This window comes from Bacidia gigantensis (genome assembly GCF_019456465.1).
Source record: "Bacidia gigantensis strain McMullin 20006 chromosome Unknown contig_49, whole genome shotgun sequence".
Taxonomy (NCBI): Eukaryota; Fungi; Ascomycota; class Lecanoromycetes; order Lecanorales; family Ramalinaceae; genus Bacidia; species Bacidia gigantensis.
In genome coordinates, this window is record NW_025408612.1 from 894,857 (window position 1) to 916,989 (window position 22,133).

The 22,133-nt window shown below is 50.3% G+C and overlaps 8 protein-coding genes across 8 annotated transcripts; 3 read left to right on the forward strand and 5 right to left on the reverse strand.

Annotated features, from left to right (window-relative positions):
* KY384_000313 (uncharacterized protein) lies at positions 1–1,110 on the reverse strand (the record flags this gene model as incomplete). The annotated part of the gene is made up of 1 exon (XM_044808850.1): positions 1–1,110. The coding sequence occupies one exon, from the start codon at positions 1,108–1,110 to the stop codon at positions 1–3; it is 1,110 nt and encodes a 369-aa protein (XP_044665603.1).
* A 1,638-nt stretch (positions 1,111–2,748) lies between these two features.
* On the forward strand, positions 2,749–5,935 carry KY384_000314 (uncharacterized protein; the record flags this gene model as incomplete). The annotated part of the gene is made up of 3 exons (XM_044808851.1): positions 2,749–3,055; positions 3,115–4,835; positions 4,892–5,935. The coding sequence occupies 3 exons, from the start codon at positions 2,749–2,751 to the stop codon at positions 5,933–5,935; spliced, it is 3,072 nt and encodes a 1,023-aa protein (XP_044665604.1).
* An 855-nt stretch (positions 5,936–6,790) lies between these two features.
* On the reverse strand, positions 6,791–7,198 carry KY384_000315 (uncharacterized protein; the record flags this gene model as incomplete). The annotated part of the gene is made up of 1 exon (XM_044808852.1): positions 6,791–7,198. One exon carries the CDS (start codon positions 7,196–7,198, stop codon positions 6,791–6,793), a length of 408 nt encoding a protein of 135 aa, XP_044665605.1.
* Positions 7,199–8,556: 1,358 nt separating this feature from the next.
* KY384_000316 (uncharacterized protein) lies at positions 8,557–13,676 on the reverse strand (the record flags this gene model as incomplete). The annotated part of the gene is made up of 9 exons (XM_044808853.1): positions 8,557–9,177; positions 9,803–10,054; positions 10,167–11,003; positions 11,051–11,413; positions 11,468–12,571; positions 12,622–12,791; positions 12,859–13,231; positions 13,281–13,320; positions 13,369–13,676. 9 exons carry the CDS (start codon positions 13,674–13,676, stop codon positions 8,557–8,559), a joined length of 4,068 nt encoding a protein of 1,355 aa, XP_044665606.1.
* A 391-nt stretch (positions 13,677–14,067) lies between these two features.
* On the forward strand, positions 14,068–15,339 carry KY384_000317 (uncharacterized protein; the record flags this gene model as incomplete). Its single annotated transcript, XM_044808854.1, has 2 exons — positions 14,068–14,190; positions 14,326–15,339. 2 exons carry the CDS (start codon positions 14,068–14,070, stop codon positions 15,337–15,339), a joined length of 1,137 nt encoding a protein of 378 aa, XP_044665607.1.
* Positions 15,340–16,038: 699 nt separating this feature from the next.
* KY384_000318 (uncharacterized protein) lies at positions 16,039–16,990 on the forward strand (the record flags this gene model as incomplete). Its single annotated transcript, XM_044808855.1, has 4 exons — positions 16,039–16,133; positions 16,196–16,443; positions 16,499–16,628; positions 16,717–16,990. The coding sequence occupies 4 exons, from the start codon at positions 16,039–16,041 to the stop codon at positions 16,988–16,990; spliced, it is 747 nt and encodes a 248-aa protein (XP_044665608.1).
* A 638-nt stretch (positions 16,991–17,628) lies between these two features.
* KY384_000319 (uncharacterized protein) lies at positions 17,629–18,878 on the reverse strand (the record flags this gene model as incomplete). The annotated part of the gene is made up of 2 exons (XM_044808856.1): positions 17,629–18,095; positions 18,116–18,878. 2 exons carry the CDS (start codon positions 18,876–18,878, stop codon positions 17,629–17,631), a joined length of 1,230 nt encoding a protein of 409 aa, XP_044665609.1.
* A 631-nt stretch (positions 18,879–19,509) lies between these two features.
* On the reverse strand, positions 19,510–20,979 carry KY384_000320 (uncharacterized protein; the record flags this gene model as incomplete). Its single annotated transcript, XM_044808857.1, has 5 exons — positions 19,510–20,026; positions 20,080–20,462; positions 20,549–20,637; positions 20,722–20,758; positions 20,812–20,979. The coding sequence occupies 5 exons, from the start codon at positions 20,977–20,979 to the stop codon at positions 19,510–19,512; spliced, it is 1,194 nt and encodes a 397-aa protein (XP_044665610.1).
* Between the last annotated feature and the right edge of the window lie 1,154 nt (positions 20,980–22,133).

The following is a 22,133-nucleotide window of genomic DNA, read 5'->3' on the forward strand; positions in this document are numbered from 1 at the left end:
TTAACTCCCACCTGTCTGAGCCGGCTTCGACCCAGTAGTCCCGCTACCCTCCTGGCTTGAGCTCCCGGAGCCATTGCTCCTGCTCCCACTCCTGGCTCCATTTGATCCTTCTATCCGAAAAGCGTCGCTTCTTTCCACAAGTGAGCGGTAGTAGTCCTCCAACACCTCCGGCTTCGGCACGATTCTCCATTCCACTCTCCACAAGAACTCAAGCTCTAGCAAAGCCAATTCCTTCAGACTGACTCCTCCGACTCTTGCGTACGTGTTGTTTGTCCAAAAACTGTCAGAGAGGCCTTTACTCGCCACCGTGGCTGCTGTGATGAGGAAGCGATGAACGGTCAGGCTGGAGATGGTGAAAGCGGGGTAGAGCGCGCACAGACGATCGATGTAGTAGACCATGCTCAGCAGGATTGGAGGAGGGAGGGTCGCATGAGTGGTCAATCGCTGTAGGTAGTCTTTCACGCTGATGCCTGGTGGGGCTCGGGAGTGGAAACGAGTGAGGCGGCCGTCTTGCAGAGGGATCTCGTCATTGTGCCGGATCAGTTCGAGCAGCATGTTGCTGATGAGAACGACGAGGTCTTTGGTGTCGCAGGCTTCGTATCGGGCGGGCATGACCTTCACTGCTGGTCGAGCGGTACGGGCCCGTTTGGGGGAGGAATTGGAGCTCTTGGTGGACGCTGAGGATGATGAGGAAGAGGATTGAGCTGGGTGTTTGGAGGAGGTCGCATTTTGAGTTGCTAGAGATGATTTGTTGGAGGAAGGCTCGTTGTGCTCTTGAGGTGGGAGCGCTGGCTCGGGCGGAGGCTCTTTAGGTTTGGGAGATTCATTGGTGCCGCAGCGTTTGCCTAGGGTTTGTGGTGATGTCAAGGACTCTGCTGGCGTACATTGTGTCCCGGCGTCTTTTGTGACCTTCGGTGAGGCCTGCCATGATCTTTTGTGAGCGACGGGTGAAAGAGCGGTCTGGTGGGGAAAGGCGGCCGGAGAGGGGCGTTTGAGGAGGGAGCGGGGCGAATTGGAGAATCGTGAGGAGTGGAAGGATCCTTTACAGGATGTGGGCGAGTACGAAGCATTGCTTCCGTGAAGGGTTGGAGAGGGTGAGGAGGCTATCATCTCAATATTGTCGGAATCGCAGAGAGTGGAACTGCCACGGCTGCGAACGCTGCTATTGTTGGAGAGGGACTTGCTGAGGAAAGTCTGGCCGTCGGTCTGAATGAGAAAAGAGCGAGCATACTTGAACGATTGGAGAATGCGGGTCAATAGAGTTCGCTCGTCGTAATCACAAGGAACAAAATCCGAGTATCTTGACTCTCTGACGCTGCCCTTGCCCACTGCTCCTGCTGGGTCTAGATTGTACCACTTTCCGTCATAGAGGACATGCCGCCCGCCATAGGCCACGTTCTGCCTGCAAGACCCTTGATAGGGCTGGTAGTGCCGCGTTATCATCCTTGGCGCTGACTGAGCGCTGGGCACTTGGCACTTGGCTTTGGCGCGGGTGCGCCGTCAACCACTAGTATTCTTCTCTTCCTCTTACTGTTTGTTACCGACTCTGTGCCATGGGGGTCCCGTGAGACCTCACCTCTTCGCCGTTGATCGAATCGCTTGCAGCAGATTGTTGCATCAATGAGATCGTCAAGGCAGGATTGACTGAAGGATGAATAGTATGTTACCTGCAGTCTAAGGGCACAGAAAACGCGTGTCCAACAGAATGATCTTATATGGATGGCGAACAGACCCTTCCTTCTATGACATGTTGTCCTCGCATTGCCTTCCTGATCGCTGGTACTGTCTCTTGCAACAAATGTTATTTTCGTTCTTTCCCCAGGTTTCGCTTCCCCACAAAAGCTTCGTGCTGGTGCATTCCGACTGCCGACTGCCGCTAGCACGGCCCGACGATGATCAAACGGCCATATCCAGGGAGGTGTGGTGTGGCAAATTTGGAAGCAGCGAGAATGGAGTAACAGGTGTTTCACCTATGGGAGAGCAAGCTTTTTCAGCAGAGCCGCAGGCAGACCATGGCGTCGGGTACCTGCTCTGATGTGACATAGGCGCTCGCTTCTATCTTCGAGACTCACATTCTTATCGACCAACCACTTCTCCCACATCCAGCACGTGTTGACGTTCAGATGAACTCCATAAACATCGAGAATATCAATGACGATTCTGCGTCATCCTCTGTCCATAGAAGCCAACCCAAACGCCGGTACGGGTGACAAATACCACTGTGACTGAACAAAGAACACTTGCAGCCGTAGATAACCATAAAGAAATAGGAATTAGGCGCTTTGCTTTAGGTACTGATGGAAATATGTACGGCGAGAATGCAACTTCCAGGATTGCGGTAGCAGGTGACAAATTCGAACATCCACAGACGCCAATTACCCCAGGTTGCGCTAGTCCCAAAACGGTAGAGGCAATATGGGAAGGAACGTTTTGCGGACCGTTGGGTGTTGACATGTTGTATACTAAGCGCTGATCCGACACACTTGCATTCATCTCATCTCATCTCCCATTTTGGTCGAAGAGCCGCTGCGTGTTATGTAAAGTACATGGATTCGTGCTCACAAAGGGAATAGCTCAGGGTATTTGGGCCACTGCATGTTGCCGTATCGGAACCAGCTTCTCTATACATTTGGATCTCCGAGTTTGATGCCTTAGCCGCTGCAGCCAAAGCCTCACACGCTCGCTATGATTCCCGATTGCCTCAGCATATGTCGCAGTGTCTCGTGAGGCAAAGACAAGCGGTGCATCATGACCCGACCAAACACCCCTCCAATATTGTCCGAGCTGTACAGCGCCCATTCTCCCGCCGGTCAGGTCAAAGCGCTCCGGAATTTGAAAAATGATGTCATTGGCCACGAGCAGATGAAGCAGCTCTGTGTTGAACATGGAGTCCTGCCATCTCTGGTCCACATACTCAATTCGTACAAGGGAGAGGGAATGACAAGGGCCGCGAAATCAAATGCTGCGGAGGAGGGGGCACGACGGAAGATAAATAGAAGCGAGGAAGAGAATGCTAGATTACAAGCAATCATAGTCGTCGGCAGTCTGGCTCATGGTCGGTTCAATACTGCATTTGAAAATATGAAAAAGGAAACCCTGTCTAATAGTGTACAGGTGGCCCAGCATTCATTCCTTCACTGCATGCAAGTCATGCGATACCTTCCCTGCTCTCATTGCTATCTTCAGCCGATATATCATCTCAAACCATCGTGCAAATATTGCGAACACTGAACAGCATTGCCGATGCATTATCCTTATCCACCCCTGAGCGGAACACAGATACCCTTTTCGCAAGATCATTTTACACCCAAGAGAACATTCGTAACATCTCACATCTCTTGGAAGAAGTGAACAGTAGTGTTTCCCCCGGAACAATTCCTCACAATGAACGCATTGCTCTAATTGCCACGCTCATCTCGAAGACATGTCAAGCAGAATATCAACGGAAGCTGGCGGCAGAGAGTGGAGTCCTTGATGCTTTTGCAAGGCAGCTTGTCGCGTGGATTCCTCCCTCATTTCCTGTTTGGGATGACGGGAAAAGACTCAGATGGGAATGGCGCATTTCGTCTGAGGCATCGATGTCGTCCAGCCACGGCGGGCTTTCGTCTTTGCTACATGCCACCGGCGTCATAATCCACCACTCGAAGTATCGCGCCGAGAAGCTGTTGAGAATGTTTGATGGGATATTCCGAAACGCGGACAATCAGCTTAGGCGTGCTTGGGAGAACTTGACCGCCAATGTCCCAACGAGTATGAAGGGTAGAATTCCTCCTGCGCCAACAAGTGCAGAGTGCCTAGCGCCAGCTATGCCTGGTTCACAGCCCCGACGTCTCGCTACTTCCAGAGATCTCCCTCCTTTGGATCCAATCAAAGCCATGGACGTAAAAGGCAGTAGAAGTCTCAGTTCGGCGATCGAGATTTTCACGAGTAGTGGTCTTGAACGAATAGCAGATGAAGAAAGTACCTTCATAGCTTGGCTCATCCACATTGCACGAGGGACGGACGTCGTCACTGGCCTCATGGCGGCTTGGATGTTGGCCGTTCTTTACCGCTTAGGTTTAGTCAAGGATGCCAGAGAGGTCTCCATTGCTTTGCTTATCATTCCACCATTAGTGCGTCTCCTAGAAAAAGCTGAGGCGGGAAGTTTGCCTTCTGATACGGGTATTGACGCTTCATTGGACGAATTCATGAGAGAGGAAAGTCCGGCTGTATTAGCTATGCTAACTATCAACAATTCGAGAACTCAAAAGGCTGCGGTTGACGCGGGGGCAATCCTAGTGCTGTCGCAACTTCTAAAGAGATCATACGACCCACTGCACACGTTTCCTTCCTCGCCTATGTGGTCCTCTGAGCCTTCAACTTCAAATGTAAACCAGGATGCGGATGGTGCGTCGAAAGTCGGCCCAGTTGGCGTATCACCTCAAGTGCGGCATACGATGAAAGTCAGAGAAACAGCTCTCATTGCTATGGCCGCGCTCGCTTCTGACAAGGACGAGTACCGAAGAGCGACAATAGATGCGGGGGTTATCTCATTCATCGTTCGTACTCTCAAAGCTGAAGATGTCAGATTTGGCGCTTCAAATAGTTCGATTGTTCCCGAGGACCAGGACATTGAGCAGAGGATTAGACTCTCAAATTGTAAAGACACTGTTCTTGCAGCATGTGGGGCAGCGAGAGCGCTTTCGAGGTCCGTTTCGACTCTGAGGACAAATCTCATGGATGCAGGGCTGGCGGCTCCGCTTTTCGTTTTATTAAAATGTCGAGACATCGAACTCAAGATTGCGGCAACAGCTGTCATATGTAACCTCGTGCTTGAATTTAGTCCGATGCGGGAGGTAAGAATTCGATCTTAGTGAAGTGTCTTATGCCAATGTGCTGACAATCTGATCAGGCCGTCCTTGACAATGGAATCCTCGGAATCCTCTGCGAACATGCGCATATGAACGATCCAAGTCTCCGACTCAATTCTCTTTGGGCACTTAAACACCTTGTCGTCAATGCTAGCTCGAAGTTGAAAAAGGAATGCGCCGAAGGCCTGGGCATTGGTTGGTTGAGACAAATCATCAATTCTGACCCGGAAGTGCCAAGCACACCAAGTTTTTTCCGCACTGGCGATCGAGATGACGGTAATCTAACGCCCATTCGGATGAGCACTCCAAACGCCGCTGGCGAGCAAGTCGATTTGTTGAACGCGGTAGAAGATTCTAGAGAGTCTAGTCAAGCACCAGAAGACGATGTAGAAGAAGACACAAGAATGTCTGATAGTATTGGCTCTCTGAGCAAGAATGATCTAAATCTGAGGCCACGCGCCACTGTCACAAGGAATGGGCCACCACTAAGCCTTTCACAGCCCTTGGAACTCCTCCCCGATGTCCCTGATGAAGCTGGTATAGTAAAGCAGGCCCTTGAATTTGTCCGCAACCTCATGCTTGGTAATGATATTGAGGGGATGATCGACTTTGTCTTCCAGCAAATTGGCCAGGACGAATTCTTTCGTATAATTGCGTCCAAAATAAAGCCCAGAGCTCTCAATGCCTTTGGTGGTGATAGGAGATCTCTCGATAGCAGCCGTATCAGGTCGACTTCACCACATTCGGATATCCTCACTTCAGCTGTCTACTGTCTCGTGCACATCGCTGCCGGCGGTCCGAGACACAAGAACCTTTTCATCCATCAGACAAAATTGTTAGAATCGTTGCCTCCTTTGTTGAGCCATCCAGATCCAGAGATTCGAGTCTCGTGTAGTTGGGTTCCGTACAACCTGTCGTGGGATAATGATTCGGCTGACAGCGTTGGGTGCAGAGACCGAGCGAGGCGTCTGAAGGAGATGGGGTTCGTTGAGAAGCTGCAGGAGATGGGGAAAGACTCGGATCTGAATTGTAGAGAGCGGGCGAAAAGTACATTAGATGTGATGGCGCCCCATTTAATTCGGTAGCTAGCTAGCTACCTATTGGCTGCAGCCCCCCTCCCTCCCTTCCCTGGCCTCTGATGGAGGCACCCCCAGTTCCTTCTATCCTCCGAAGAGGCGTCCACGTCCGTCGATCCCGAAGGAGAAGTCGTTTCAGCCTGCGATCCGCAGGAGAGGAGCCAGGTGCGCCGGTCACACCAGCGCCGTCGGCCGCGTAAAATTCACTTTTGGTAACTGATGCTGGTGGTAAAAATGTCGTAAAAATTTGATGCTGTCGCGAAAATCACTTTTGGTAACCGATGTTGGTGGTAATGATGCCGTAAAAAAATAAGATTGGCTGCAATAGCCCGATCATTCACTTCTAATCTCGTCTCGTCGTCGTTTGGTATGAGAGAGAAGCCCGACCCCCGGCTATGACCAGCCAGGGGCCGTCTCTTGACTGAGGGCGCGAAGAGGGGCTGCCCGGCGCCGCAGCTCTTGTCGGTGTTGCCATCCGGCTCTATGGCGATTGTCGGGGAGGAAGCCCGACCTCTGGCTGTGATATGCCAGAGGCCGTCTCTTGACTGAGGGCGCGAAGAGGTGCTGCCTAGCGCCGCAGCTCTTGTCGATGTTTGCCGTCCGGCTCCACGGCGATTGTCGGGGGAGGAAGCCCGACCTCTGGCTGTGACATGCCAGAGGCCGTCTCTTGACTGAGGGCGCGATGAGAGGCTGCCTGGCGCCGCAGCTCTTGTCGTAAAAATATGGATAAAAATAGTGGTGGTAAAAATAAGTCTGGTCGTTGCGCTGGTTCGTTGCCGGAGAGAAGCCCGACTCTCCAGCTGTGACATGCTGGAGAGCCCTCTCTTGAGTGTAGGGCGCGAGGAGGAGTGCCCGCGGCACCGCTTAGACGTCTTGTCGACGCCGGAAGTCCGCGTACTGCTCGCTGAGCGAGAGTGGTGCTGGTGGCTCGAATCTGACTGTTTTACGCCCCTTGGGCGGCTTTGACGAGGCAGGCGGAGCCACGGCGAACGGACCGGCACGGATTCTCTCCACGGTGCCGGATTGGTTCCAGCCCGGCACGGCTCGGAGGTCGTTGGTGGAGAGGCGGACCGAGGGGATGTCTTGTGGGCTTTCGCCCTCGTAAACGGACGAGGTCTTGCGGGGAGGCGGGGGCGCGACCGTCCATAGCGGGGCGAGACCCGCGTTGACCGACGAGGCTACCCTCGGTCGGTCGGCGACCCGGACAGGACGGGGTAAGTCGTCCTGTTGGTCGCCCTTGCCACAGCAGAGGAGGCGGGCGAAAAAACCCATTGTGGGAATGGTGGTTGGTGAGGAGGGCGAGAGGAAGAGCCCGAGGCAGGGGACGACGTCGTACCTGGGGGTTTGGGGTTTGGCGGAGTGGTGTCTTTGGTGGCAGTTGGCTTTAGTAGTGAATTAATTGGTTGGAATTGGTTTGATTACTGTTGATTACTATTCCAAAAGTCAGCATTGTGTGTTATGAGGAATTCTTAGACCGTGTTTTTGCCAGTTGAAACGATAACTATGACTGACTACAGAGCAAGAAAGAGAGAGAGAGGGAGGCAGAATATATAGGCATGCCAAGACATGTCAGGCAGGCGAAAATTTCGAAATTTCTAGAGCTTGCCTCAATTGAGACGAATCATTCTCAGACCCACCCGAGATCCACCTGGCCCACATCTCTACAAGCCTTCTTTAACAGTGGGACTGGCTAATCATGCCTTCTTTAACATTGGCACTGACTAAATAAGCCTACTTTAAGATCGGGACTGGCTAAACAAGCCTTCTTTCTCATTGGGATTGGTTCAACAAGCTTTTTTCAATATTAGGAATAGTTAAACAAGCCTGCTCAAACAGCGGAACTAATAAAAAAAGTCTTTTTCTATATTGTAATTGGCTAAAACTGTCTGCTTCAAGACTAGAACTAGCTAATGCAACCACCTTTAACATTAGAATCAAGCAAGATCGGTTTGAGAGACAACTTCTATACTAAATAATAGCTGCTTTGGCCAGAGCAAAGGGAATTCTAGCCGTCAATCAATCTTTGTATTAGCTTTACAGCCCTGAATCCACTCAAAAAGTGTCACAGGTGGCAGAACGAGTACGCGAAGTCGAAAATGAGAGGCTGATTGTGGATTGTGGGGACGGGATGTAGTCCCATGTTCCATTGAAAGTACTAGTGGCGTAAAAAACGTGTATTTTCGCCCGCTGACGCAGAAATTTTCAGCGCTAGGGGACGCCTTCTAGGCAGCCTTTCAGGGGCTCCACCACCCGCATGTACGGAACTCCGCAACGCTAACCTGTTCTTGTTAATTACAGCTCGGGGTGGAAACTAGCAGAGTTTTTTACAATTCAGGGGCGTACGGACGCTCCTTCCTTCCTTCAATTGCCCCAATTATGGAGACATTGCGCCGCTTCTTCGATGAGATTCGATGAGATTCTACATACAAATCAAGTTGGACACTCATAATTCTACGCAGACTGTGCGATGCACCCTTTAGGCAGCTAATTAGCCCAAGCACTTCACGCCACGGCCAGCGAATACAACAATCCCTGTAACAGGGTCAGAAGTTCAAGGTACGAGTCACCAGAGAAGGTCTTTATTTGCTCTGTCTAACGGCTTTTCTGCCTCAAATAATGGTATCTCTCGTTCATGCACTAGCCACGTCCGACCTCGCATAATACGGTGCGACTTCCCCCGTCATCGCATCCACCAGCACAGCTTTCAAGTTTATATCTGTCCGTGCCTGCCAGAACGTGTACACCACGTCGAGCGTATTGACGCGCTTCGACACCGTGACGTGCTCCCATGCTCCCCTGTACCCAGCCCTCTTGCACCGATCCGCCGCCTCAATCAAGTCGAAATTCAGAATATTCCAATCGTAACTCAGGAGCCCGATGGAGGCCTCCCGCCGCACCTCCGGGTCCTGCCACTCGCCCCACTTGGCGTTATCGGTGGTCGCTTTTTCTTCGATGAATTCTTCTTTAGCTGGATTGTACAAGAGAAGAGTGAGTCCAATCTTGAGAGATTGGGCGGAGGCGGCGGGAGAGAGGGCGCGAGGCTGCACAGTGACTTCAACTAGCTCAGCGGCAGGGTACTTTGCGCGGGTGCGAACAATACCACGGGCGACGTTCTGTTGAAAGGTAAGGTCATTGCTAGCTTGTGCAGTCTCATTGGTCTCTGCGAAAAGGCTGGAGTCGGTAGCTTGGTTTTGTCTCTCGCCTAAAACATGAATGCTCTTTACAGCAGTGGTACCTGTTGCTGCGAGGGTCTGTGGAAGAGCAGTGCACGAGATCACAGCTAGTAAGCTTGAAAATATGACTAGTTTTTTGCGCATGATTGTGCTGACAAGCCAAAATGAGTGAAGTCTTCCCGGGATCAAACACAAATCTTTCTACTGGCACGAAAAAATGATCGATCGAGAAATGGCATGACACAGCTATGACAAATGATAGAGGAAACCTGGAGAAAGTGCAGATACTTATATCGACCTAGTTTTGACGTGCTACAGACGTCGTCATTATGGCACATTCCTCTTATTCCCCCACCATGACATGCTATATTTATTTAGCTTACGTGTGGCGATGCTCCGACTTCTGTTCGAAGATTTGAATCATGCATTGACTTCGTACCCCACATATAGATATTGCCGAAACAATCTGCGACAAGGCTTAAGCATCTGAGTCGTCAGGATTTTAAGCGCAGCACGAGTGCCGCAAGCATTGCCGGGGTCCTTTGCTATGTCGGCGTCACTAAGTACAGGTGCAGTTGGCCTCGCCAGGGTTTACTGTTGTAAGAAGCTGCAAGGGTTGATAGAAGAGAATGCAGCCCGCAGTCTCCGCTATCAGAAAGCCCCTTCACAGACTTGCTGGCGTCACGCAGCACAGGAGGGCGACGATCTTGGCGACATGCTGACTTATGCGTTCGTAATATCCAATTGCGGTTGTGGCCAGAACGACAACAACGGCCAGCGGAGCTCCTATAATCCAGAAGAGGCCCTGGTTCCGATTGATGTCACGAATATCTGAGGTGTTCATGCCCAGATAACTCGTGACGAATGACAAAGGAAGGAATATGATCGTCACTAGGGTAAAAATGAGGACAGCCCGGTTGTTTGACTCGACTTTTAGGGATATCGATTGTGCTGCCTGTAATGCCATCAGTTACATTTGCGCCAATAAGATCATCGTAGCGTAAAGATTGAGGGCAAGGTAGCATGTGCAATATAGATCCTGAGAAATGGATCTTGTAGGGTCTTACCAGAGTTTGAATTCTGTCGACTTGCTCCAAAAGGTCGTCGAAATTTTCCAAACGCTGCTGAATCTGGTTTCTCAATTTGTCTGTCATGTTGTGGCGAATGGTGTCTATCCTTGAGTCGCGTTGCTCTTTGTTGTCTTTCAGTGCAGTGGCGATCCTTGCGGGCTGTTTGTGAAATAAATTTAAAAGGTCGCCCAATTTGTCGTACTGCTGGGCTAGAACAGCCCTGATGGCTTCAATTTCTTCTCGAAATCTATTGATATCATCGTATCTTCGTACGCTGGCCTTCTTGCCCGCGACATATTGCTTTTCAAAGGTTAGCCTTTCCCTTGAAGTCATTTTATTCCTTACCATTCTAGTTGCGTATTCGGCGTAGAGATCTGTAAGGTAAAAGTCGCCTTGTTCTGTAATCAGCTGATTTTGCAAGGCTGAAATGGCTAAAACTGCGATGTCTTCCCCTGACACTAAATCGTAATTCCCTCTTCTGAGAGCAGCCTTGTTCTCGCTGAGGATCACTACGATTTCGGCTTTCGACTGCTGAATAGAATCACGGCATCTTCTATAGGTCACGAAAACTTGAGCTTGCGCAAACAATGACGGTTTATCGGATTCCACTTGCACTACCTGGTTATGCGTATCAGGCGACGCCACGCGAGCAATTGATGCGCTGTAAAATATTAAAAACAAAGTGAGATCCCTAAAGACTTTTGGTAAGGTGCGAGGAATGCGATACGCTTTTGGGAGCAGTCTGTCGGGGTTCAGAGATCCTTCCTGGAGCTCTTGTAGTGCTTTCATTATTTTCAGCATCTTTTCAATGAGTTCACCCATCTGATCCTCATCCTGTCTCAGGTCAGGGCTATTTTTTGATTGAGGGAATATGATCAGACCTTCACATTGTCGAGCAAAACATGGATTGCACCCCAATACCTACCAACCACCGGATCATCTATATCCTGAAAGACGAAAAAGCTCAAAATTTTCTTACTTAATGAAAACAGCATTTTTCTGAAGTTCGAGAGCGTTTCTGACTCTGGCAAATGTGTTCTCAGCATTTCGAGCCGAACCTCGATGTCGGATAAAGTCTTCGTCGGTGCGCGCTTGTATAGAATCTTGCTTGCGAGGTCGGATGTCCAATTTCGCTTCTCATCAAGCCGGCAGAGGCGGTCGATGTCGTCCAACACTATAGTCATCATATTTCTTTGTGTGGCTACTTGAGTGTCAAGACTAGGTGGAGACTGACGATCCTGCGTCTAGTTGTCAATAATGCGAATAATGCTGGCGCTATCTCTGATATCAAAACTCACTGTTTCGTCCTCTGTACCGACGCGAACTTCCAAGCCTACAGGCCAGCCGAAAAAAGGCGTACCCCGGCTATCTCTCTCAAGAAGTCGGGCTGCTTTCGCTAGAATTTCATTCAATCGTTTCTTTACCCTGATCGATGATGCTCCTGCCTTTACAAGGATATCTCCATTCTCTACCAAACTATATTCCTGGACTGAAAATGTCTGAGGGGTAATCTGCTGTACTTTGAGTTTGACGGCTTCCTTTGACGGAATGTACTGAGCGTGAGGACCTCGTGCTCTTCTGTTGCGTCTCCCGTGCTCCTTCCATATGCTCTCGTCCACTAATCCTTCCTTTTCTTCTGAAGATGAATTCGAAGTGCTGTTGGTCAAACTATCTTTCTGTATGTTGACTGCAGTCATGCTGCTCCAGGCACTGAGACCCTTGGAGAGGCTGGTGACATCCATGAAACGATTCTCCATCTCCAATTCCAATGCTGTTTTCCGTTGCAAATTCTTATTCAGACGTCGCGCTTTGTCAAAAATTGTAGAAGGATTTCCAATACTTGCACGCCGAGTCGCTTTCGAGGTGGTATCAGCTGGTACTTCGACGTTGTTTTCATAGATTCGATCCAGAACGGCTAAATATCCGGCTTCAGCTTTAGGTAGCTGACGAGACTCTACAGCATAAATAGTTTCATAGTCATCAACAGTTTTCGCGTCTTCTAACGAGTCGTACAAGTCGCTCAGCTCGGTTTTTACGTCCGCCAAGCCATCCGTCTCGTCTCTGTGTCGACTTCTGGGAGAGGAATAGCCCGAAGATGACCGCCCCGCTCGTGAGGACTGATCTGAACTTAGGTCACTTTCTGATGGTATCTCAGCATTTTGATCAGCCTGCGAGTTCCTTTTGTGTTTGACACCATCTTTCGAGTTTGACCTTGCGCCCAGTCGAAGCCTCAACAGGGCATTATCAGATTGGCCCTTCAAGAAAGTTGCCCATGACTGCTCTTCGATAATATTATCAGACTCGTCGTAGAACCAAAGGGACGGACTTGATCGATAATTTCTCTCCTCCTGAGGAAATCCACCTATTCGAAGACATCGAGTGACGACGTGGCTGACGAATTCCTGACCTTGACTCAGATAATGCCACAATTCCAAGGATTCATCTAACTTACGTAATACGATTGGCAAAGATCGCTTGGTATATAGTACATGTTGTTGCTCAAATCTGTGAGTTGCACAGCAGTGTCGTGTTGATCTTTGAATGATTTTGAAAACGATTGAATAGCTATGGTCTGCCCTTGAAGTGCCTTCAAATTGGTCGGACTTCGAGTTATTAGAATGCCTGCAGACCAATATAATTTGCTCAGCTCCACAGTGGTTCGTCAGCAACAAGGGAAGAAATCACTCACGTTTTCCAATCATGAGAGCCCATAGATCAGGCACATGGACAGCCATGCGGTTGTACTCTTTTTGTGAAATGATCTGCGTTGAGTCGCGCTGCCTTGTTGATTCAAGCCGATACATAGATTGCATTAACGAGCGTACGGGGTGACCGGGAAAGTGCTTGTCAAAATTGTATGTTCGCTGAGGCTCTACTGAGAAGTACGGCAACGAAAAGAAGGTAACACGCTTCGACCGATCCCTCGCATTGCTTACAGCTGTCGTTGGCTTCAAGAACCGTCCGTGCGCAAAGCTCTTCTCGCTTGTTTTTTGTACTCGTCTGAGTAACTGGCCTACTAAACTACGGTACTCAGGATCTGCAATCATTCCAAGGGCTTCATTCTGCGCTCGTCAGCCAACTCAGGTGCTGAAAATCCATCAGCCTACCTACCGTAAAGTCAGACATGGTGATCGAGTCATCCTCCAGGTGCCTTCACAATTCGATTAGCTTGAATTATGGAATCAATGCTGGAACGAACAGCCACGCATGGTTTGGTGCAAGCCCTGCACCGGAATTCGTTTTCGATATTAATCTCACCACCTCCTGGCTTGACTGCCTCGAGAGTTGGCGAGTCGAAAAGAACGACGTGACAAAACTACGTGGACCTCTAGTCTGGTTGTTTTTCGATGTTTTCTCTTGCTGAGCATGCGAAACTTCGTTACGGCCCTTCTCTACGTCCCAAGAGCGTGAGCTGGGCTCATTAAAATCGACTTCTAATCGAACGGTCTGATCCGCCTTCGTTGCATCTTCGCGTATTGTCTCTCGACGACGTGGTCCACGATACATCTCTTACATGTGGAGCCTCTGCTGATGTAGTCTCTTTAAATGATCGAATATCAGACGAATAGACTAAGATCTTGTTTACATCATGGCAACGCCGGGGAGTAAGTGTGGAGATTTGCTCTTCAACAACGGCGCTAAAACCTGTTCGGCTTCACCACGGAAAGAAATCACCCGCACACCGGCACGAGACTCACGAGAATGATATCGAAGGCCGAAGCTGCTATCACCTGGCTCATAAGACCTGTGATTGATTCTCGCGGTCTCTCACTCGATGTACCTCAGCTCTAGGTCGCCACGGAGGTGACTAGAGTCTCAACTCGACATCGATGCGCGGTAACAGAGCCGCTCTGTCTTTGCTCAGAGGATGGTGGAAATTGTTCAAGATCCCGTAACCATGCCATCAGTCCAAGACCTAAATTCACGAAGGAATCCCAAGAACAATGCAGCTACAGGAGCCTCCGCTGCGGGCGCACGGGCAATTGGCTCACAAGCCGTTGCCTTCTACTTTCGAGCTCCTGTAAAAGCCTTCTTCAGGACGCGAGTCGAGTAAGCAAGATGCGCACACGTTCTTTACGCGAAAAGCTCACGAGGATGTAGCTACCTGGTATGCTGTTCTCGAACGTTCACTTGCCAGCACTAACGGCAGTCATAGGCCTTTGCTAGAGCAATCAACCCCCGCGTGCAAGCCCAAGAAAGCTGGTCCCTCCGCATGAGTACACCTGCCTTACTCGCACACGCTGTAAAGACTTATGGCTGGGGGTTCATACCGAATCATGTCTTGCCCCCTATGCTGGCCAACATCAGCGTCGGTGCCATTCTATACACATCATACCTGCAAATCCTTGGTACATTACATCCACCTTCTTCACAATCCCTGAAGAGAGTTTATCCGCCGCCTCCACTTTCCGCCACTTTCCGAGCTGGAGCTGCGGCTGGAGCTATACAGTCCGTCATCGCAGCTCCACTGGACGCCCTCTCCGTTCGCTTCCGTACATCAGACATATTGAACAACCGTTATAGAAACATGTGGGAATATGGGGCTCAAAAAACAAGAGAAATTGGTATGCGAGGCGTGTTTGCTGGCTGGGGTCTCAATTGCATCAAAGATTCGCTGGGTACTGGGCTCTTCTTCACGACTTTCGAATTTGTTAAGGCTCAAGCCTACTATAGATTCATCGCAATGTATTATGGCGACCTACGAGGTGACTTATTCTCCCCTATACTAAAGCCTAAACTCGATGAGTCGGGACCCGTCGATCTTATCAAACCACACTATGCCATAGAGCCTACATTTCTAGCCTTTGCTGGCATTACCGCCGCTGTCGCTCAGCAGACGGTCTCGCATCCTCTTGGACGCGTTCAGGATGTCTACTATCGCTCAATAGAGGCCGTAGATCGAGAAGCCAAGATGTCGAAGCACAGCCACGAGATGGTGCAATCGCATATTAGACGGTATCAGAAGACTTTTGAAATTTGTGCACCGCGGGTCAGAAAGGCTGGTAGTTGGAGAAAGTGGCTTTTCAGGGGCTTTTGGTGGAATACCATCAAGCAAGTCCCAAGCACGGCAGCTGGTCTCATCATCTTTGAACTGGTCAGGAAGAGATATGGCTTTGCGTCTGAGGCCGTGAAAATTGAAGAAGATGGCTATGACATACTTCTGACATAGCCCTGTTCGCGTGTGACCTCCCCTTGAGCAATAGGTTTTGGTAGGCCCAAAGCGTTCTCTCCTCATTATTTTGTGATACCCCTATAGATTACTTTGGTGAATGTTGGAGAATAAATACATCGCTCATCTCTCACTTGATTGTCTCACTCCGAAACACCTCAAAATCGCCTATAATGCGATGATTCCTCGAAAGAATATCAAAAGCTAGAACGAGTCTTCCAGCCGGGATACAAGCGCCCGCTGTCTGATGTGTAAATAAATTGTATGTTGACGTCTTCATTCACCACCCAACTCAATTCCAGATCTTGTCTCCGACATCGAGAGAGGCATCTTCACAGCACTGCTGTGGTGCAATTACCATCGTGCTGTTGCGGGAAGGAACATATGCAGCTTTCGAGTCAGCGCTAAACCTCAAGAATGGAAATGGCTGATTGGCCGTTCAAATACTAGCCGCAGGAGTGACCAGGCAGCACGCTTACATCGACGAACAAATTGTCGAATAGACTCCAAATTCATTCTCCAAATATACATGCTCTGTACTTTTCGAACACCATTGATTACTATCGAGACTCAAGATGACCGCAAATGAATACGTCTTTGGGCGGGGCCACGTAGAAGCCGTCAGGTACAAGGCAGCATCCTCTTTGAAAGTACGAACCACGATTGACTGTGTCTAGACTCGGATTTCAGCACTATCTTATGCGGAAAACCACAGGCTATCTGCTGCATCCATCAATACCCTTAGATTCAGGATCATCAGAACTCAAGATTGCCGACATCGGCACCGGCACTGGGTAAGCAGGGGAACATCGTTTTCATCACAGCCCTGAAATAATGTCTTTCTGAAATCAACCAGCGTCTGGTTGTTAGAGCTTGCCGAAGAATTACCTTCTTCATATCAACTCCATGGCTTTGATGTCTCCTCGGCTGGCTTCTCAGATCAGAGCTGGCTACCAGACAATGTCTCATTCCGCGCCCTCAATGCGTTCGAACCGCCGCCAAAGGAACTGTGGGGCCAATACGACATCGTGCACATCCGTCTCTTCGTGATGGTAATTGAGGAAGACCCAATTCCGGTAATTGACCACTGCATGAAGCTGCTGAGTAAGCGACGTAATCCCATACTTGCCCAAAACAGCCTACTGATGTTGCCAAATAGAGCCGGGCGGTCACTTACAATGGGACGAACTCAACCTCTCAGATCTGGAGATCGTAAAATCCAAGCCAGATGTGTCTACCGAGAGTCTGCAACGTATGGTCGACAATGCCAAAACCCACTCCTCGCAGAAGTATGTCCCCGCCTCCCCTTTCCCCCTCTCAAACCACCGCTACTAATGCCATTATCCGCACCCAAGGAAAAGGCTAAAACATATGCAGATGGGTCCCCCAACTCCCCACCACCCTAACCCAAAGCGGCTTCGACAAACCAACGGTATCGTACCACAAACCACCACCCTGCTACCGCAAGATGTGGATGGAAGCCGACACCGTCGCGACAGAGAGCCTGGCAGCGAATGTGGCCGATGCTAATGGTCCATTGGGCCCCAGCGAGGCTTTGAAAGCGTTGGCGAAGGGGTGTCACAAGGAGACGCAGCAGGGAGCTGCTATTGTGAAGATGTACCAGGTCGTTACTGCGAGGAAGCCTCTGTAGGTGGTTAGGGGATTCTGTTAATGTGGGAATGGCGAGCGGTGTGTTGAACAGGATGGGTCACGTTTGTTGTCATGGCTTTTGTGGGATCATTTAGCGGCGTTATCGTCGTCCGAGCTCTTGAAATTGCCTTGGGATGATTAGTCTTTTAGTGCAGACGCCAGATCTGTCGATGGCATAGCCTTGTTGTACCGTGAAAGTCGGAGTCCTTCGAGGAGGATGGTCGATTGAATTCAACACTTTGGCTTGTCTGGGATCCTTTGGCTCCTTCTAAATATTTTTTGCCCTACTCGCTTTACTCTCGTTCTGGCAATTGGCACTAAATTCGTCAACGGGTTCATCTTAATTGGTACATGTCAAATACTTTCGAGTAAAATGTAGTGAAATAATGGATTTGGCTACGGCGAGCCAGCCATATCAGCCAACATGGCGCCGGGTGAGCCGAATTGATTTTGACTTTGGAAAATATCTGGCTTGACATATGCTTAATATAGTCATTTTTTGGCAGGTAAACAGCTAGCAGATAACCAAACTGGAAAGCAAGCATGCAAGCAGGCAAGCAGGCAATTAGGCAGGCAGGCAAATTTCCATCTATATACCCATCGATCAGCTCCCCACAACACCATTCCCTCCTTACACCACTACTTCCGTCCAGCAACAACCAGACTGACCGGCCACGTAAACCCCCTCCTCACCCCCTGTCCCCCCATCTCCTCCTCCAACATCCCGAAACACCTTTCCACCTCCTCCGCCGCTTCAGCATCAACAACCTTCCTGAACCCCGGAAACAAAACCTCAAAATACCTCTTCAAACCCTCAATATCCCACTCATTGCGCCACCAGTCCTCATCGACCTCTTTCTCCGTCACTTGCTCCCCCTCCCTGACCCTCCTTTCAGGACGAACGGGGAACCCGCAAGCTTCCTCCCCAAAGAACGCAAGCGTGCCATTCCTCGTATTCCATTTATACCTCTCCACTTTCACCCAGACACCGGGGTCGAAATCGAGATAATCGAGCCAAGAGGCCATCTGATCCGCGCAGCGCTTGAAGCCCGCCATGCGTTTGGGGGTGAATTGCGGATGACTTTGCGCCAGGAGGTGACCATAATCTTGTTGAGCAAATGCTGACACTTTGCGCGATCGAGGGGCTTGATGTTGGCGTCGCCATGGGAAGATGGCGAGGAGGAGGTGAATGTCGGACCACCGTAGAACCAACACGCCAGCGTGCCCCCGGGCTTCAGCACGCGCGCGAAGGAGTCCAACCCGGCGTGCATGTCCATGAGCACGATAGCCTCCGCGGCGGCGATGAGGTCGGCCCTCCGCCCTGGGTGGTGCAGCGCTAGATCTTCGCCTTTGGAGTGTAGATAGGAGACCTGGGGTTCGTTCAGGCCTTGGGATGTGAGGCGCGACTTGGCGACGTCGAGGTGTGCGGCGGCGTTATCGCTAGCGACGACATGGGAGAATTTCGTGGATAGCTCGGCGGCGACTTGGCCGGCGCCGCAGCCGACGTCGTGGGCGAGGGCCCATCTTGGGTTGTTGTCGTCGTTGACGCGGTGGGGAAAGGGCGTACGGGCTGCGTGGTGGTCGTAGATGATGCGGTAGAATTCTGGGGAGTAGTTCGGGCGGGTGGAGACGTAGGCGTTCCAGAAGGTGGTGTCGGTGGCGGGGACGGCCCAGAAATCTTCGGAGTTGTCTTGCTGGGTTGTGAGGAGGGATGGTGTGGTGGATAGAGTTCGGTGAGGGGAAGAGGGTTTGGTTATTGGGGTGACGTGAGGGTTTCGAACCGAGTGAGAGGTGGTTGGACGGGATGAATATGCATGAAATGTGTGGTGCGGACTGGTTGATGGGCGGATTCCGGGCAAGGCTTTGATGAAACGTGAGGAGCGGAGCATCTTGGTGTCAAAGTCGAGTGGTGCTGCAAAGGTCCATCTACACCTTGTTGCCCTCTGCTGAGATGTAACAACAATCGAGTTTCGAAGACAATGTGATGGGATTTCGGGAAGTGCTAGCAAGGCATAGCTCTCCGCCAGCTTGATAGTACGAAGGTACAAGCGAAGGACCTCCGCTCAATCTTCCGATCAATGCACCGAGCGTGCTGTCAGAAGGTGGTTTGCTGGACCATGCTCTCCAAAGACCCATGTAGACTGCAGCTTCTCTCGTAGTAAAAACTCGGTTAACAGGTGTGCGCATCCCATTGGAGGGGATTTAGACTTGCATTAGTGATACCTTCTGGTCTATGTCGATCAGTTGGACAGACTTTGAGTGCCCGAGTGTATCTTGGCTATTGGCGACGACATCATAATCTGAACCTTCTCCGTACTGCTCTATTTGCGAAGTGTGCCTCTATGTTTCAGCCACCTTCATATGGAAGGTATATAAGCGTCCTCAAATAAGAAAATATTCCGAATGCAGTAACCTCTGATGTGCCGCAAAGAAATGGAAGAATGGGTATCTCAATGATGCATGAGCCGTCGCATTATGTTGTCGACACGTCTATTATGTAACATGAATCCTTCTTGATGCTCATATCGCGTACTTCTTGGTATCTTTCTGGAGAGTGGTGTTCACTTTAATGCCCTCCTGCGGATTAGGTCGATCATGGAGCGGAATACTATCGGCGCGTATATTCGTTGACGGTCCCATTGCGACAAGATGACGTATAGATGCATCTTCAACGTTGCCTCCATTAATGTACGGTGAGTCGATGGTTTCATATTCCTTTTGCTTCGGTCCTATCCAGGAGTTCGTGTAGTAGGAGCTCCCCTTCGAGCCCTTGGAGGACTTCGGGGTGCCTCGCTGCCATAGAGCTGCCAAAGTTGGTAGGCAGGCGCCGATGATTGCAATTGAATTCTCAGCAAATAGCCAGAATAAAGGCCCTGCCGTGTACCCTAAGTCACAGAGTGTCAGCTCTAAATCGCTTTGCATCTTCTGTGTTGCGGACGTACATAGAGTGTCTTTGAAGTACTTCTCTGGGTTATGATTGGTGTAGTCTACAGTTTGCAAGAAAGAGACAAGTCGACCAATGCCAGACGCAAGCACACTAGATATCTTATTAGCTCTAGATTTTGAAGTTGTGCGAAATAGTAGACTTACACGCCACCGAGTAAGAAGATATCTAATATTTGTATCTTCTTTTTCCAAGGTAGTCTCAGGGATATAATCATTGGAATTGGGAAAGCTAGCACCAAAATATCGAGAATCAAGTCGGAGTATGCTAGTGCTTGATACATCATCTGAACATTGATGCAGTGCCCGACATATTCCATCTCGAAGAGATCCCAGAATAAGTGGGTTGGACTGCATTGAGCTGCCATCGCGGATTCGAATGCTATGCCCCAAGCCGCGACTACTCCAATGAAGATGTTACTCGCGATCCTGAATGGCCTGACCGTGAAGAGTCGACGGTAGAACAAGAGAATGGAGATTTTGATGACACTGAGGTTGATCGTCGTAAGCAGTTCGATGGCATATCGGCACTATCCAGAGCGTATTAGCAAGATCGTTCTCTGCTTTAGTCGTCCGGTCCCCTCGAAGTCCATAGCAAATAATGCGCAATTCCTACCTTCTCGTAGTTGGTAAGTTCCCGATAATGCATCAGCTCCCCACTAGGAGTCAACCTTTGATGGCGACCCATTCCAGCGATCTCGGCCACTACATCATGTCAGACGAGCTCGAATCGTGGGTCGCGCTCGCCGCATTTGAACAATGCGCGATGACTTTTGATGAGATGCGTACGTAGGATTTCCACTATACCGCCTCCTGTGCACAGCACCTGCGAATCTGTCAGATGCTTAATCTTGCCTGCATGCGTATGCAAGCACTCACCAGGGCGACCAATATACACCAGTCATCCAAGCCAAAGCCTGCCGGCGAGCGGCGGCGTATCCAAAATCGAAGGGCGACGACAATAATTGGAAGAATGGTCAAGACTAAGCCAACACCAACCAACACAGGCTTTTGATATTGAGAAAAAACGCTCTCTGAGACTGCCATGGCTCATGAGGCTTTCAAAGGCCAATGGTTGAAGAATGAAAGAAGCTCCTCACGACATAATTGGGGAGACGGGACATAGAAAAACCGGGGAAGTCGGTCAATCGATCGACTCTTCCAGTAGGTCAAGTATTTGCATTGAGAGATAGAGTCAAGCAAAGCACTTGCATGGCCGCCACGTTTCAAGTGGGCTGCCGTTATAACGGCTATGGCTGTTAGCTGCATCATTGGGGCGCGGACAGGAGTATTTTGGCAGTGGGGGGTTCCAGAGTACCCTGCTTTGGGGCTATAGAGATCAGTTTGCAGGGTGTGAATATGCTTTCACAATCAGAAGAGATGTCCACCGGTTGGCGCATGAAGTCAGTAGGGAAGGCGTTATTGGTGGTGGTCGGCTAGGGTCCTTTTGGCGCCGCAGGAAGCGCCATAATCACGACGAGGTCTAGAGTAAGACATGCATGGCGCTACTGACGAGCGGGATGTTGATTGCGTCGGTGTTCATATGTTCAATCCAGAGGGAGGCTAAAGCCGCCGGTCTTCGGCTATGTGAGGAATGGTATAGCTCTAAGAAGGCATGGTTTCTTAGCCAATCCTGATTGATCCGCACCAATGCTGGACCGTGCCTCTTTACTCAGGACCTTCTCGGAATAATGTGGGAGCTTCAAGTTGGTAGCTTTTCATCCTTCCTTCCTGAAATAGCATATGGACCGACGAAGGAAGACAAGAAGTCTCGGTAGATGGCATGTACCGGGAGGTTACTGTAGCCTACGCCTTCCCCGTCTGGGGCTGGCCTTGGCATCGGAGTCCTGATTGGCCGGACCCGAAGGTCTTGGCTAGATCTAGCTGCCGCTGTACGAATTAACGGCCCGCATCTTGATGCCTTCAATGAGATTCCACATCTATTCACCTCATTCTGCAAACGCCATGCTTGACTGTCTGTCAGCAACAGCCAGAACCGCCATGCATGTGATGTATCCTGTGTCTGGAACGTGCCCCACCAGCCGGCTGTACCTCAGAGCCTCGTGGATCGTCGCCATTGGATCTGATCCGCATTGAGGCAGTCCCCTGAGTTTGAGCACGGCTGGAGAACAAGACCTGCATCAAGCATATACTTTCCAAGTCATCAAGACATACCGAGACTGATAGCACGGCTGTGCATG